This window comes from Mus caroli, unplaced genomic scaffold, assembly GCF_978045245.1.
Source record: "Mus caroli unplaced genomic scaffold, Mus_caroli_1 scaffold_4, whole genome shotgun sequence".
Lineage (NCBI taxonomy): Eukaryota > Metazoa > Chordata > Mammalia > Rodentia > Muridae > Mus > Mus caroli.
Genome location: NW_028227259.1, coordinates 75,602,856 through 75,620,199, shown reverse-complemented (window position 1 = coordinate 75,620,199; position 17,344 = coordinate 75,602,856). Strand labels below are relative to the sequence as shown.

Sequence of the window (17,344 nt, the reverse complement as noted above, 5' to 3'; positions counted from 1 at the left end):
ACAGGTTCAGAGGTTCAGTCCATTATTATCATGACAAAAAGCATGGCAGCATCCAAGCAGGCATGGTGCTGGAGGAGCCCAGAGTTCTACATCTTGGTTTGAAGGCAGCCAGGAAAGACTGTCTTCTCCAGGCAGCCAATAGGAAGTGCTCTTCTGCACTGGGCAGAGCTTGAGCACTAAGAGACCTCAGAACCTGGCTACGGGTGACATGCTTCCTCCAACAAGGCCACACCTATTCCAACAAAGCCATGTCTCCTAATTGTGCCACTTCCCATGGCTAAGAATATTCAAACCACCATATACTACCCACATTTGTTTTCTTACAATCAAGAGTGCTGGAGGGATGGCTCAGTATTTCAGAGCACTGGCAGCTTTTCCAGAGGACCTGGATTTAATTCCCAGAACCCACATGGGCAGTTCACAACTGTCTATAACTCCAGATCCAAGGGATCTGACAGTCTCACACAGACATACACACAAGCAAAACACCAGTGCACATAAAATAAGAATAAATCACTGGGCTAGAGAGATGGCTCAGCCATTAAAAGTACAGACTGCTCTTCCAGAGGTCCTGAGTTCAGTTCCCAGCAATGACATGGTGGCTCACAACTGTCTGTAATGGGATCCGATGCCCTCTTCTGGTGTGTCTGAAGAGAGCAATGGTGGTGTGCTCATATACATAAAATAAACAATAAATAAGTCTTTAAAAAAAAGATTAAATCATTAAAAAGTGATTTAATGAAAGGATGTGATGATCATGAGTGTTGCCACTTTGCTTTTCTGTCAGCGGCATATGGATCAAGACATTGATTGTTCTCTTAAGCTCACAGGCACCCTTTCTCTCTGACAGGAACCACTTCCAGTAGCAATACAATGGTCGCTCCCACAGATGGCAACCCTGACAGTAAGGCCCTAAAGGAAAACTTTGAAGAGAGGTGAGTCCCTCTGTCTCAGAGCGCGAGATAGTTTCTTCAGGCTAAGGCCGTAGCTAAGCATACGTTCCCATGCTTGAACCTCTCCACACAGACTCCTCAGCAGCCTCTGTTCTCTGATGTGCTCTAACGATAAAGGGCAAAGTCTGCAGAGTCCCTGGGAGCAGAGATGTTTCTCTCCATAGCTCTTGCCAGCATCCCTATGTGATGGGATGCTTAGTGAGGAGTCCTTGAGATTATCAGCTTTTTAATTGCAAGGCGGGGATCGGTGTGAGCCTGGTGAGCTGTTGGTACCATTTCGTATAACGTGCACTTCTTTCACACAGAGAAAGTAAGACAGGCGTAAAGGGGCTGAAGAGATGGTGGGATGCACTTGCCATACAAGCACGAGGATTAGAGGAGAGATTCTCAGAACCCCCATAAAAGCCAAGCAGGCCTGGCAGCCAACCAGGAACCCCAGCACTCAGGAAGGGGAGGTAGAAAAGGAATCCCTAAGACTAGCCACATAGGCAAGACTGCCACGTTCAATCTCCAGTCTCCACATACATGTGCACTTCTGCATGCATGTGCATGCATGCCAAGGAAAAGATCAAGTGAATGATAAATCAGAAACGCCACTTCCCTGTGATCTGTGCCTGACTCCCACGGTCCTCCCCACAGCTATGTGCACCTGGACATCTACGGGGGACTGAACAGTCATTTAAACCGGCAACACCACAGACTGGAGTCCCGATACAGTAGCAGCTCCGGAGGGTCTTACGAAGAGGAGAAAAGTAACCAATTCTCATTGCTCCTTAAATCTTACTATTTCAGTGACATGTATTGTTAGCCTTGCTAATGAGTTTGGTCTCCCAAAGAATTGTTTTAAAACGCTTTAAAATTGTATTTAACTGCCAGTTGTTCTAATGTGATCTGAGGTGTGTCTTGATTTTAAGGAATGAATTTATTAAGCTATAGGAAGTTGGGAGATTTTTGTTTCAGGTGCCGATTCCCTTCAGACAGCATATAGAATCTGTTCTCAAGAAGTGTCAGAGAGCCGGGCAGTGGTGGTGCACGCCTTTAATCCCAGCCCACAGGAGGCAGAGGGAGATGGATTTCCAAGTTCAAGGCCAGCCTAGTCTACTGAGTGGGATCCAGGACAGCCAGGGCTACACATAGGAACCCTGTCTCAAAAAGGAAAAAAAAAAATGTGTTAGAGAACAGACATTGTATGTTGTCTGGTGCTTGCTCTTTAAACAGGCTTACTTATCCACATTTTGGTGGAAAGTTTTCTCTTCTACTCCCATAGTGATCAGTCGCATCCGTGTAGCGTTGCCACAAGAAGGGAGAGTAGAATAGGAATGTTGTAACTAGATCCGGACTCCAGGGATCTGGTCCAGTCTCCTCATTTTGTGCAACATGGAGGTCCAGAGAGGTTAAGTGACCTATCCACGTCACACAGAATTCACATTTCCAAGTGTCATTTGTTCTGCACCCCCACAGGCCAGTGTGGTAGAGCAGAATTCTTCCAGAGATGGGTTTGTGTCGGCCCCATCTCAGGAAATTTAGAACCAAATCACTTGCCGGGAGATCCTTGTCTCAAGGCAGTGTTATCTATGAGATGGTCTCCTGGTCTGGCCTTCAACTGGGGAGACATAGGACGCATCAGTGTAGTTTTGCTGGAGGATGGAGCCTCAGTCAATAAATCAGTCTCTCAATCTCTTCTTCCCCCGTGTTAATAACCTTTGTGCCTTGGTCTCCCTAGAAAATGTGTATCAAGATGGTGGGAAATTGTCTGGAACCCTTCCCGATGTGGTGGAGAGCGGGGGTGTCTTACGAGAGCTTGCTGACGGCAGACATTAAACGTTGCAGAAAATGAGATGGTTTTATCTTGATAGGTGACTCAATGCCACTTTATTCTAATTGGCGCCTGAAAGTGATGGAGCACAACCAAGGAGAGCCACTGCCCTTCCCGCCAGCTGGAGGCTGCTGGTCACCACTGGTGGATTACGTGCCTGAAACAGCATCTCCTGGATTGCCTCTACACAGGTGGACTAGAGGGCCATCCCTATTTCCTAACAAGCCACGTGGTGGCTGAACCCCCCCTCAGCTTCCTAGACACTGTCTGACACCGCACAGGGTAGTCATCCTCGCTGAGACACCGCGCCAAAATTAGACCTGTCCGTTAGAGACGTTAAAAGATCCAAAACTGTGTTCTGGGCGTGCAAAGTTAACATTACTGAGTCCTATCCTCCTGCTGCTTTCTGTGACCCAGTTACCACTTCTGAGAGAGAAAAAAAAAAAAGTAACTTCTTTGTGATCTGCACTGGTTTTGCTGTTGTTTTGCCTGAATTCTAGTGAGTGAAACCACCGGAAAACAATTGCTACATTCTTTCAGAATGTATCAATGCATCAAACACATACTGAACACTTACTGGGCAGTGTTGTTTGTGGTGTGGTTGGTCTGAGGATTCAAAATAAGGCAGAGACAGGCGGATTTCTGAGTTTGAGGCCAGCCTGGTCTACAAAGTGAGTGCCAGGACAGCCAGGGCTATACAGAGAAACCCTGTCTCGAAAAACCAAAAAAAAAAAGGAAATACAGCTCTTGACTCCAAGGAGCTCCGAGCCCTGTGCTTTATGCCAAGGCTATTGCTGTAACTGATCTCTTCGGCTGCATTTCCCCCCTCTTTTTACCCTCTAGAAAACTGTGTTTCTGTAGAATACTCAAGTCTTGGAGGCATTTGTACAGTTTTCTCTAGGTCATTCCTGCTCTGGTAAGCTGCTAACCCCGTGTCCTTGCTGTCCCAGGTGTAACATAGCCGTGATCCTGCTGACAGATCTAATCATTGACCACAGCGTGAAGGTGGAATGGGGAAGTTACCTCCACCTGCTGCTTCATGCAATTTTTATAGGTAACAAGTTCTAATTCCTCCACTATGTACCTCCAGGACCATTTTAAGGTGGTTAGATCAGTGGTTCTCAACCTGTAGGTTGCAACCCCTTTGGGGGTTGGCGTGGGGCCAGATGTCCCTTTCGTAGGGATTGCATGTCAGATATCCTGCATATCAGATATTTACATTGTGATCTATAGCAAAATTACAGTCTGAAGTAGCAATGAAATAACATTTTGGTTGGGGTCCCCACAGCAGGAGGAACTGTATTAAAGGGGTCAGCATTAGGAAGGCTGAGGACCCCTGTTCTAAGAGGTTTTGAAGCTTTGGGCATGAAACAAATGTAAAAGTTGACTTGAGAGCCAGGCAGAGGCAGGCAGATCTCTGTGAGTTCCAGGCGAGCCAGGTTATGAGGTGAGACCCTGTTTCAAAAAGACAAAAAACAAAAAATAGCCCAATTCTCCCTAGGTATACTGTGGGCAGATGGCCATTATAGCTGTGTGTGGGAACTTATGACCCATTTAGAACTAAGCTGTGTAATACATAATATTGCATGACATCTCTTACATACTGTGAGTTCTCGTATCCATGGTATCTCGATGCCTGGGCTGAATACACCACAACTTGCACACACTCTGGGTGTGTACTCGACATACACAGACTGTTTCCCTTGTGTGTGTGTGTGTGTGTGTGTGTGTGTGTGTGTGTGTGTGTCTCATTGATCCTGAAAGAGTTCTGTGACCATTCCTGAGGTAGTATCCCCATTCTGATCTCAGTAATGCAGATTTGATTTGGAGTTTCCAGAGGGCGTGGGGGTCACACACTCATGCTGCACCATTGCACGTCAGGAAGCTATGTGCAGCCAGTGGGCACACATCGTCATTATGAGTTTTGCAACAAGCCCACGGCCCTCCTAGCCGACGCTGCTTCTGTCCTGTCCTCTCCAGGGTTTGACCACTGCCACCCTGAGGTGTACGAACACTGCAAGCGCCTGCTGCTGCACTTACTGATAGTGATGGGACCCAACAGTGACATCCGGACTGTCGCCTCCGTCCTCCTCAGGAACAAGGAATTCAATGAGCCCAGGGTGTTGACAGTCAAGCAGACAGCACACTCAGATTACACGTTCACAGGTACCGACTTGGAACGCCTTCGGGTTGGAGCCCTGCGGGAGTGAAAAGTCAGCCAAGGAGAGGTTGAGCTGCGTAAACAGTTCAGATGCAGTTGTAGCATTTCAAGTAGCATCTGAATCACTCATCACCAACCAAAGAATGCGTTGCAACGTGTCGTCACGTCTCCTGCTTCCTGCTTCTAAGGCTGCCTAGCAAATGGACTTTAGGGTGGGAATATATAAGTTGAAGAAGAAGCAAAAAGTGCTTAATTTGAGACTTGCATGGTGACGATTATTTCATAGTGTTCTGTGTCTGTGTTAAAGTCTGTTTTCTTGATACTCAGAGTCTACTCACACCAATTATTATTATATTATTATTACTTAGTTATTATTATTCCACTCTGACTACTACAACAGTTTACAAAATAATGGCTTATGTTTTTAGAAGTCAAAGTACCTCTGCCTTTTTAATCTCCTCACATGGCAGACACAGCACTGATAAGATTTTAAAACTGGCTATAAGGCAGACTAAGGATCAGGTCCTTGGGGTAAAGAAAAAGGAAAAAACAAACAAACAAACAAAAAAAAACCAAAAGACCAATGGCAGCAAATTGTCCATGGCCTACACACATATACACACACACCATACTCATATTCACATACACACTCTCACACATCTACCTACCTACATGTGCACTTGCACCACTCCCGCAGCAGACACAAAATTAAACTAAAAAATGTAATTTAAAAAAAATTTTAAAAGCAAAAAAAGAACAAGCCTTCCTGGTTTTATATGAAAGCAATTTCACTCAACATCCCAGAGCGTGATGCTTTCTAAATGTCCTTTTGCCATTTTGTGAGGCTTTAAACTTTAACAGTGTTTAACAATTGGCTTGATATAAATATTAAATAGAAGCTAAAACACATTCTTGAAAGTAAAATGGAGCCAAGACTATAGCTTTTTTTCATATGAAGTTGAAAATTACTTCACATTACTGAAATGTAGCTCGCTTTAATAAAGGTGAAAACACCCCAATTGCTAGGACTTTGCCGTTGTCCGTGGTCTCCGGCAGGTGGCAGCAGAGGACTGCTCAGTAAGTGCAGCTAAACTTTTAACAACTAGCTGCAAACAGCCGCTACCTCCAGCAGCATCTACCCTTAAAGCACTGCTGTAGCTGCCGTGCCCGTTGAGGTCGGCAGAGGATGAATCATGCCCACCCATCCACCCACGCCCTCCTGTATCCCATGCCGTCTATGAGTAGCAACGCGCAGTGCCGTTTTTTTTTTTTTTTTGCACGCTCCCGTGGTCTCCTGTTGTGCGTGTGTGTTCACGGTTGGCTTTCTCTTTCAGCAGGCATTAACGATTTTACACCCGATTACCAGCCGTCCCCTATGACCGACTCAGGGCTTAGCTCCAGTTCTACCTCCTCTAGTATCAGCTTAGGAAACAACAGTGCTGCCATTTCACACCTCCACGCCACCCTCCTCGGCGAGGTGGACCTCTCAGTGGAGCAGGATGGAAAAGTCAAAACCCTCATGGAATTCATTACCTCAAGGTAACCGGGCGGCTCTCACCATCCCAGCATCCCATGGCATCCCCAGCATCCCATGGCATCCCCAGCATCCCTGGTGCCGAGCTAGCTTCGCTTCCGTCAAATGGCACAAGCCAGGTTTAGATTTTTCTGAAACCCTGTACTTTGAAACACCCAAGTTTTTATTGTACTTATACATATTGTATATATATATGACTTTTGAAAAAAAATATGGTATGTATATGACTAAATGCCCAGAGATAACACTGTTATATGGAGTCATAATAGTCTAGTCAATCAGCCAGCAAATACTTTTTTAGGGCCTGCCGCATTCCATAATCGATGCCCTATGGTGAGAGCCAAAACTTGTTTACCACTGCCAGACTCACCGTCTTCTCAAAGTCTCGATGGGTAATGCCCAGAAAAGTGATTTCTACACAGTGCTAGAGAACCTGCAAAAATTCACACTGCAGAGCCTTGAAAACCAGGCCCATGGGTATAAATTACATTTAAAAAAAAAAGTGTTGGCTGGAGAGTTGGCTCTACAGTGGCCGAGGATACAGGGTTTGCTCTCAGCACCCACAGAGTGGCTCACAGCCCTCTGCTAACTCCAGTCCCTGGGGATCTGACTTCCTCTTCCAACCTCAAAGGGCCACAGGGATGGCATGTCTTGCATATGTACACATGCCTGTGCAACACACATAAAACAATAAATAACCATTTTATATGGGTTTTGCCTGTGCGTATGTCCCTCTGATATCTACCCAGAAATTGGGAGGTTAGTTTTTGTGGGAGACCAAGTCACGAAATTATAAAATGTAATTAGGGACTAGGAAAAAATGACACTGAAGGGAACTACACAGGAATCCTAAATTTTAAATGTCCCTTTTCTATAAGCAATCCTCTCGTTGGGCTAGTCTGTCACCTTTTTGGCCATCTCTGAGCTCCAGTCCTGTCTTCCAACATTTGCTGTGGGCCCATCCTTGTCCATGTGCTTAAATAATAGGAGTAGGCTGTAGACCATGATCTGATGAGTTCAGCCACCTCCCATGTGTCAAGGTGATGTAGCGGCAGCTAAGGGCAAGAGCTAATGCCAACTCCAGACAAATGAATGTCGCTGTCCCCTGTTTTCAGAAAACGAGGGCCCCTTTGGAACCATGAGGACGTTTCTTCCAAGAACCCTAGCATCAAGAGTGCTGATCAGCTCACCACGTTCCTGAAGCACGTGGTTTCTGTCTTCAAGCAGTCAAATGCAGGTACCGTCTTTGATGAATACACCAAGCCACATTTGATCTCCATACAGTGTCGGTATGGCTGGATTTTCAGTGATGCCCAGCTAGAAAATTGGGAACTAATATTCTCCTGTGTACACATTTTAAGAAAGATTTTCTTGTTTAGTATGTGAATGGTAACAGATGTATTGGTAAAGAAAAACTACTAGTTAAAACTAAGATTTCTACCCATGGCATAGTCACATGGCTGACTGTAAAATTGTATAATACAATTTAGAGTTATGAAAAATAACATTCAAGCAGTGGTTTTCAGACTTTCTGATACTGCAACCCTTTAATGTAGTTCCTCATGTTTAGTGACCTCAACCATAAAATGATTTCTATTGCTACTTCATAACTGTTGTTTTGCTACTATTGTGACTCATAATATAAATACCTGGTATGCAAGATATCTAATATGTGATCCCTCCCCCCAAAGTGGTGATAACTCACAGATTGAGAATCGCTGCCTCAAAGGGAAATATACAGCAATTATACATTATATAATATACATTTTATAATTACATTTTATAATTATATAAAATCCTTTGTATGTAAGTCAAGTTTTCTGCAATTTAAAATTTACCACATTCTGACAGTCTTGGGAAAAGCAGCATTCTATGCAGACGTGGCACTTGCCTGCTAGGAATAGGTTCTGCTCCTCCTTACCTTTGGCAGTGCCTAAAGTCATTTTTGTCCTCATTGTATAGTTGGCAAAGTAACTAGGATGTTACTAAATACTACTCAATACCTAGGACATCCCTCTTTACAGTAAACTACCTGTTCCCAACCGTCACCATGGCCGAGGGTGAGACATAAGACATCCTGGTCCCCAGGATCCCTTCCCTGGAGATCAGAACAAAGATCTCTCTCCAGTGCAAATGCAGTGCAATCACTGTACATAATTAAACCGTGCTCTGCAGGGCACTGGTGGTAACATGATTAGCATCTGGCTACAAGTCTCCGAGTTGTACACAGGCACCCATGGTCTCCCATGTCTTCTCAGAAGGAATACACTTGGAGCGTCATCTCAGCGAGGTGGCCCTGCAGACAGCCCTTTTGTGTTCTTCCCGACACTATGCTGGGCGATCCTTCCAGATTTTCAGGGCACTGAAGCAGCCCTTGTCTGCGGACACACTCTCCGATGTCCTCTCCCGGCTGGTGGAGACTGTAGGGGACCCCGGGGAGGATGCACAGGTAAGGTGCTTACTCCCTCAGTTTGGGCAGTTATCAGCTGCTCCTAGGAGTGAAGGATTCACTCCCTGCAGCCAGATCCACACAACAGCTAGTTAACAGCTAGTTAATTACTAGTCAGTCAGCAGCAGGCCTAGCAGTAGGAAGCAGAGTGAAGTCTCCTGCTGACTCTTTAAGAACCTATTTAGATCCTAATTTACGCCCATTAGAGAAAGCTTTTTCAACACATACATCTGCACCCTACCTAGATCTCACTCCATTGTCACAGGGGTAGGAGTGTTAGTATGTTACATTTCAATGGGAAGAGAAACAGAGTTCCATCTTTACAGATAAGTAAGGCGTCACACTGGAGAACTCAAGTTTGTTTGGCCCAGTGGGTTGTTTGATTTTTGACATTGGATCTTCAGTGACAAACGAGACAAGGTCTTGGCTTTCTGGAAATTGTGGAAAGAAGGGATTAATCTACCAACAACAGCCCACACAGTCTTACTTAATAGTAAATGCCATGAAGTACCAAGGTATTGATTTTAAGAGCCATGGAGAAGGGAGATACACACCCACACACAATTATCTAAGTGATGATCTTTAAGGAGAGGCTGAAGTGAGCCAGGTCCTGTGAATATCTAGGTTGAGAACATCTCAGAGAGAAAACCAGGAGTCAGAAGCACAAAGGCCCTGTGGCAGGAACAATTAAGTCTTTGAAGAACTAGCAAACACTGAGAGGCAGGGGCCAGACAAAACCAGTTTAGAAGGTGGAAGCCCTTATAGACTGGACATCTCACTTAGTGGAAGCCACTCCAAGGTTTTGAGAAGAGAAAAGAAAGTATATGTGATATGATTGGCTTTATTATTTTGGAGGAGGGGTGGCCTCTCAGAGCTGTCTAGGTGGCCTCCTGGTAGGAGTTGAGGGGCCAGGTAGAGTCGGAGAGGTCTAACAGGAGGCTGTTGAAAGAGTCCAGGCTGAAGTTGTAGGTTCCACTCAAAAAGACTGACTACAGGAGGTGTGGGGAGAGAAGTCAGGTTTAGGGTATATTTTAAAAGGATATTTTCAAGACTTGATGACAGGATTCAGTGTCCATATAGAGATAGTAACAAAGATAGTGCCAAAGACTTGTGGCCTGAGCAATTTGTGGCAATTAGGATGCTGTTAAAATCAGCCCACGCCATTAGCCTGAGGAGCGCTCACCAATCAACAAAGTCATGTTGCTCAGAAGGTTAATTATTGTGTAACACAAACTTGAGGTTGAGTCTATTTTTAAATGTCCCCTGGAAGTCCATGGCCATTAAAAAAAAAATGACAACTACAACAACAACAACAAACCCAGAACGTAATTAATGACAGGCTGTCCTTTGCCTAGGGATTTGTGATTGAACTGCTTCTCACCTTGGAATCTGCGATTGATACCTTGGCTGAAACCATGAAGCACTATGACCTGCTGTCTGCCCTCTCTCAGTAAGAACTTACAACCAGGCAACCCTGAATGCTGGGCTCACCCCCCAGCCCCAGCCCCAGCCCCAGCATCTAAACAAGTGACTGTGGTGGCAGTGGGCATGTCTAACATCGGTAGTGCAGGTAACATCCCAAGAGTTCAGATAGTGCCGATGGAGGCCTGCCTGCAGGACCCGGGAAGCCCTGGGTTTGATTCCTACCACCGAATAAACGTGGTGCAGTGGCTCCTGGCTGTGATCCCATCACTTGGAAGTTGGGGAGAGGTGGGTCAGAGATGGAAGGTCAGCTTCGGCTGCATAGTGTGCTCAAGGCCAGCCTGGGATACAAAAGGCCCCATCTAAAAGAAAAGACAGGGGAGGGAGAAGTCAGATGGGCTGAAGAGATGGCTCGCCATCAACTCAGGTGGGAACTGAATTCAGTCTCCCATACCACAGCCACCCCACAACTCCAGCCCCAAAAGGTCTGACACCCTCTTCTGCCATTCGAAGACATCCACAGATACATGTGCATACTCTCTCTCTCTCTCTCTCTCTCTCTCTCTCTATATATATATATATATATATATATATATATATAATTTTTTTTTAAAAGCATGGAAAATGCTTACAAGTGAGAACCACCCTCGGGGAGGACTTTGCAGAAAATTCTAGAGCTGATTTTGGCAGTGCTCTCTCTTCCAGTTCCTAATTGAGGACCTTTTTACAGTCTGAGGAGGATCCACCAGCAAGCCCCATTGCTGTCACTCACAGCAGGGTGCAGTTACTCCCCGGGTGGTCCCCCAGGACACCTGCCTTTACCACAATGCCACTTTCCCCAGAGCCACTCACTTCTCACTTGCTCTGCCTTGTGGATCTCAAGCAGCTAGTCCCTGAAGTCCTGTGTCAAAAGTCACCTCCTTCCTAAGCATTTCCGACTTCTCTTGCTAATTAATTTATCTTTGGATTCCTGATTTTCCTTTATATTTTACTGCTAGCAATTAAAAGGGTACTTACTTTCCTCCATAGGTTCTATCTACTGCCCTATCTTTTTGCACACTTTTGGGACCCATATAAAAGTAATTAATTTTAATCAGTTGGACATGCAGAAGAAGTAACAAATCTATATGCTTGGGTCGCATGGAAAGCATGTGTGATTGGGAGCAGGAGAGACATTGTCTAGTCCCACAGCCATGCTACAGACAGGTCTGCTTTAGAGGTAACTTGGTATCTCTATCCGAGGCTGAGCTACTACTCCAGTAGTAAAAACCTCTTCTGAGCTCCCAAGACACAGCCCTGGCAGAAGAAATCTTGTTGCACTTTTTGTTTTTATGTTGGGGCAAAACTGAAATCTCAGGAAACAAAGTCAGATTAAAACAGTTACCTTTTCAGACTTTCAGAATAAATTTAATGTAGCAAAAGGGACTTCTTTTCCTGTCCTTCCTTTCTTTCTTTTGTTCTATCATCTATCTTTCTACCTACCTATCCATCTATCCATCCTTATCTTTTTTTTTTAAAGAACTTCCCTATTCACAAAGAATGCCTTAAAATCCTATAGCACAGGTATTTTTTTTTAAGATTTATTTATTTTATTTATATAAGTACACTGTAGCTGTCTTCAGACACACCAGAAGAGGGCATCAGGTCCCATTACAGATGGTTGTGAGCTACCATGTGGTTGTTAGGAATTGAACTCGGGACCTCTGAAAGAGCGGTCAGTGCTCGTAACCACTGAGCCATCTCCCCAGCCCCCTCCATCTCTTTTCTTTCTTTGGTTTTTTAGATCCTCATACCACGATCCTGTAATGGGAAACAAGTATGCAGCTAACAGGAAGAGCACTGGCCAGCTCAATCTAAGCACAAGTCCCATTAACAGCAGCGGCCATTTGGGATGCAACGGTGACACAAGAAGTAACTCTTTGAGGTTAAGTCTAGTTGGTGACCGCAGAGGTGACCGGCGGCGGAGTAACACACTGGACATAACGGATGGACGGATAAACCACGGTGGTAGCTTGGCGAGGACTCGAAGCCTTTCCTCGCTGAGAGAGAAAGGTGTGTATGACACGCAGCCCCCGACGGAGCCGAGCAACCTGATGGCCACCATCTTTTGGATAGCAACGTCTCTGTTAGAATCTGACTACGAATACGAATACCTCCTGGCACTCAGGCTTCTGAGCAAACTGCTCACCCATTTGCCTCTGGATAAGTCAGAGAGCCGGGAGAAGATCGAGAACGTACAGAGCAAGTTGAAATGGAGTAACTTCCCCGGCCTTCAGCAGCTCTTCCTTAAGGGCTTTACCTCAGTGTCTACCCAAGAGATGACCGTGCACCTCCTCAGTCAGCTCATTTCCGTCTCTAAACACACGCTGGTGGATCCGTCCCAGTTGTCAGGTGATGTGAGAGTCTGTTAATATCCTTTTAAGGGTGTGTCGTGGGGGGTTGGAGATTTAACCTAGTTTCCTGCCAATGCTAAGCAGACATACAGCCATTGAGCTCCATCCTCGGCCTAGAAATTGCTAATTTCTGCATCACCAACATCATCATCATCATAATAATAAATAAGAACAACAACAACAACTTTTCATGTTAGATGAATTATCTGGTAAAAATTTATAGGATCAGATACCGCATAAAACTGAAAATAGTTTCTGTAGACCATTTAAACCTGCCTTTTAGCTTTCTAAATATTGTGCAATAAAGTTGGTTCTTGTTTGCTTTTCTTCCCCCCACCGTAGGCTTTCCTCTTAACATCCTCTGCTTATTGCCTCACCTAATCCAGCATTTTGACAGCCCAACTCAGTTTTGCAAAGAGACAGCTAGCCGGATAGCAAAGGTAAGCAAACACGACGTTGAAAGGCCCGGCCGCTGCCGGCGGGCGCTGTCCTGCCCGGCAGGTCCTCTCGCTGTTACTTCCCGAACTTTGCCTCTAATGTTTATTCTGTCCATCACAAGGAGCTACAGCAAAGCCAGTGAATAAAAATATCAAATTCCAGTGACCCTCCTGAGTCTTGAGTCTTTTTCTGCTCCTTTTCCTACTTTTCTTCTCTACGACTCTGTCTGTCTGTCTTTCATTCATTTATTTACTGGCAAAGCCAGACCAGGCCCTGGGCTGCCATCCTCATGGGCCATGGAGTGGGGACACAGGCATGGAAGCAGAAGCCAGCCTAGAGTCCGGTGAGGCTCCAGGCAGTGGGGACAGAGCCTCTAGGTCACAGACAGCAGAGGTCTCTCTAGAGGAGGGCCTGTCTAGGCTTGGACTGAAGATCAAACAGGAACCACAAGTGACATCTTTGATGTCACAAAGTGAAATTCCTGAGTGAGAAGCTACAAGGGGACCAGGAACTGAAGTTTGCTGGGCAGAGGAAATTGCATGTGCAGAAAGCTGGGGGATGCTCATCTGTTAAGAGCCCTTGCTGCTCTTGCCAAAGACCTGAGCTCACTTCCCAGCCCCCACACACTTATAGCATGTGCACACGCACACAGACCTGAGCTCAGTTCCCAGCCCCCATACACATACAGCATGCATGCATACACGCACACAAATTAAATAGAAGTATTAAAGGAGAAAACTACCTGTGCAGAGTCCCCAAAGACAAGCCACAGTATATCTTGAGTTCCTTAAAATCCTTTCTACTTTTTTCTTTTTAACACTTTCTTTTGTCTTTTCTCTCTGCCCCCTTATTTTACCTTCCCACCGCACAGTTCCGAAAGCAGTAGTATAGCTATTTTTATATCATCTGTTAAGGTGTTGGAAATGTATGTTTCCTAATGTCATAGAATATGATTTTGACATTTTATACTTTTAATAATTTCCTGTCTGAATAGCTTTTTAAAGATGAGACTCCTATTTATACATGTATGAATCTGTGTGCGTCAGCCATTGTTCCTTGGAGGGAGAAACTTTCAAACTTCAAACATACAATTACAAATAAAAGGTAGCTACGTTTAAAAATAATACACAGCCCACAGTGAACGACGGGAGGAGTCAGTGAAGGACAGCACAGCTGCAAACTAGAACCCCAGGAGGGAAAGCCGGAAAGTTCCCACAGAGAGGAATAAGTAAACTGCCTTTTCTTGAAGGGCTTTTTGACAGAAACAGTTTTCTTATAATCAGTGATTTAGTTCACGAGCAGCACAGGAAGGGAAGAGGCCAGCAGCAGGTACAGCCCAGTGAAGGGAACGTCCTGTTGTCAGGTACGACGCCATTGAGTGCAGAGCCATAGAGAGCACTACGCAGCAACAAAACATGTCAGCAGTAAGGGAGAGCCTTAGCGTTACCCTGCCAGATAATACAGAGGATGAGAAAATACGGAGAGCTGGTCAGGGTGGCACGAGCCTGTGGAGGAAGGATCATCTCAAGTGAAGGGTGCCCCGGTATCCCCAGGGGGTTATAGGACAGCCAAGGGGTGTAGTGAGATCCTGCCTTTAAAAACAAATCAGAAAAGATAAAAGGTGTATTAAAGTATGGCGTTGAGTCTCTCCCTACTTGAATTTCTAAATTTATTACAATTTATTAAATGTGAAGAGATTCTTAAACAGCCGATTGTAGATCACTTAGCTTGTCATGGTTAACAGAACCATATCCTAATTTCTTAAACATGGTAAACCAGCAGGGTGGCTCACATCTGTGACCTCAGTGCTCTAGAGGCTGAGAAGGAATTTTGTCGTGAGTTTGAGGCCAGCCTGGGTTACATGGTAAGTTCTAAGCCAGCCTTGGCTACAGAATGAGAAAAAAGAAGAAAAAAAAAAAAAATCCAAAATCCTGAACTGGCAGGATGGCTCAGTGGGAGAAGGCACTTGCCTCCGACCTGCACAACCCAAGTTCGATCCCTACGTGGGTAGAAGGAGAGAACCAACTCCTGCAAGGTGTCCTTTGACCTCCACACACACATAAAGAAATGGAATGAAATAGAGAAGTGTATATGGTAGTAGAAAAAGATGGCACAAGGATTCTTATTCTTGATTTCTCTTAATAAGTTCAATAGAACATTAAGAATTTGACGGAAAACTGATGGTTTGAAATGAAATGATATTTTGGAAAATATCTGCCTAAAATAAACCAACTTTATATGTAGCATTTTCACTGATAAGGGTTTAAGATGATATAAAATTTTTAAACAATGGCTTTCACTTTAATATTCCAATTATGCATCATTAGGAAAATACAAACAAGGTCTCTCCCTATCCTCCACTGAGGAGCTTGAAAGAAAACATGAGGGGAAACTATATATTGGCTTAATTGGAGTTTTTAAGGGAACAAAAAGCTCAAATAGGAAAACAGAAGCATCTAAGAGGTGCAGCCGGAGTGTGTTCCATAGCCAACCCAATGAGAAGCCCAGCCTGGCCTGAAGGATGTCACAGCCCCTGAGGATAGAGCTGCTGGTGTCCTGACCTCATCCGGACACCGGAAGTCCCCTGTGACTTATCTTTTTTTTTTTTTTCTTCTAAGAATCCAAATTAGGCTTTCTGTGATTGCTAAATTGTTTTGAAGTGTGCTTTCTCCTGCACTGCAGCACCGGATGGCTCCCTCTGTGTGTGCGCTTTTAGAAACCTGCGGGCTGTGGGTTAAATTGATTTCTTCAATTTATTCTCTCACTTGGAACTGTTGAGAGTAATTTTCTGCTATTATGTGCTTCCTCATTATGCAAATATCCCTGGATCTCTGCTTGTGCCCACGGAGAGCTCAGCGTCTCACTGGGGCCAGGCAACGCTCTTTCATTATGGCAGGAACCTTGCCAAAAAGTTTGTTACAGAACATTTATTCTTTTTTTAAATCACTGGATTGTATTTTAACCTGATGTTTCTAAATGTCAAAATTTATTCCTAAGACATTTTCTTTTTTATATTGCACAGGAATCCTCTCCCATTTCAAAGATAAGTGTTTAAAATTTATTGTTGAGGAAAAAGGTGCCCTTTTGTAAGAACTTAGTTTGTACAGCCAGAGGTGATGGCATACACCTGTAATCCCAGTGAGTTCAAGGCTGGCCTGAGCTACATAACAGTGCTCAAAAGCAAACAAAAATCTCCAAAGACTTTTTTATCATTCAAGAAAGTTTTCTAGCAAGGATATAAACAGTCATTGTGAAATTATAAGATTATATGACTTTTAAATAGTTCATTAGGTTAGTCTCGGTTGAAATAGAAATGAGAAACCAAGGTTCCCCCCCCCCCATCTTCTCATGGTTGGCTTTATGGATAATGGATTAGATAGTTGCTTTCAGTGAATTTATAAAATGATTTTCAGGGTACTGCATTGGTATTTTCTGCAGTCATATATGCATGCCTTTATATCTCCAGCCCATGCATGGATAATGGCAGAGAGATGGACTTAAAGCCCTTCAAGTCTATCAGTTATCCTCTGAACTATTAGATTATTTAAATAAATAGTTAAATATATGTATATTTCAGAGGCAACATTTCTCTTTACTAAATGCTGTAGGCAGTTGTGGAAACAGATATAACACATTAGGAGTAAATGGAAGAACACGCTTGAAAAATAAAAAGAAAACTGAAATAGACAGTATGACAAGGCTGGTCTTCATGATACATACACATGTACATGCATGCATATATGATGTAGCACATACATACATTCATACACACACACACACACACACACACACATATATATATAAGCCAAGGCCCTTTTCCAGGTCTAGTTTGTTTTAGCATCTCCAGAAGAGGCTAAAAGACATCTTCACTAGTCACCCAGGGAATAAAGGAACTAAGAATATGAATTTAATCTGTAACCACCCCACCCCCCTTGCAAAGGCTAATCCCCATTCCATAGCTCTGTGTCAAGCTGCTCCTGGAAAGGCTGGCTTCCATGAGGACTGGCCAAGAAACTTGGCACTTAGATAATTTCCCGACGAGCAGTCAGATGGCCGGTGTGCAGGTTGCTACCAGTGGACATACCACAGCTCCAGTGTGGTCCTGTGACTGTCACACAGGTTGGGGCTGTCAGCAGTAACTAGTCCATGAGATGCCCTGACACAGCAGCCCTGAAGCA

General features: G+C 44.5%; 1 protein-coding gene across 12 annotated transcripts in view; it reads left to right on the top strand.

Moving 5' to 3' along the window:
- The window catches only part of Fryl (FRY like transcription coactivator), a 233,378-nt gene that overhangs the window by 180,336 nt on the left and 35,698 nt on the right, over window positions 1-17,344 (top strand). For 7 of the 12 annotated variants that reach the window (XM_029477617.2, XM_029477615.2, XM_085836756.1 and 4 more), the window contains 11 exons: window positions 851-935; window positions 1,593-1,705; window positions 2,810-2,960; window positions 3,720-3,823; window positions 4,750-4,935; window positions 6,265-6,469; window positions 7,580-7,701; window positions 8,723-8,913; window positions 10,269-10,363; window positions 12,119-12,726; window positions 13,071-13,168. In XM_029477617.2, coding sequence (XP_029333477.1) covers window positions 851-935; window positions 1,593-1,705; window positions 2,810-2,960; window positions 3,720-3,823; window positions 4,750-4,935; window positions 6,265-6,469; window positions 7,580-7,701; window positions 8,723-8,913; window positions 10,269-10,363; window positions 12,119-12,726; window positions 13,071-13,168 — 1,958 coding nt within the window. The remainder of the gene's footprint in view (window positions 1-850; window positions 936-1,592; window positions 1,706-2,809; window positions 2,961-3,719; window positions 3,824-4,749; window positions 4,936-6,264; window positions 6,470-7,579; window positions 7,702-8,722; window positions 8,914-10,268; window positions 10,364-12,118; window positions 12,727-13,070; window positions 13,169-17,344) is intronic. The other 5 variants (XM_085836757.1, XM_029477610.2, XM_029477619.2 and 2 more) reach the window with 3 other exon arrangements.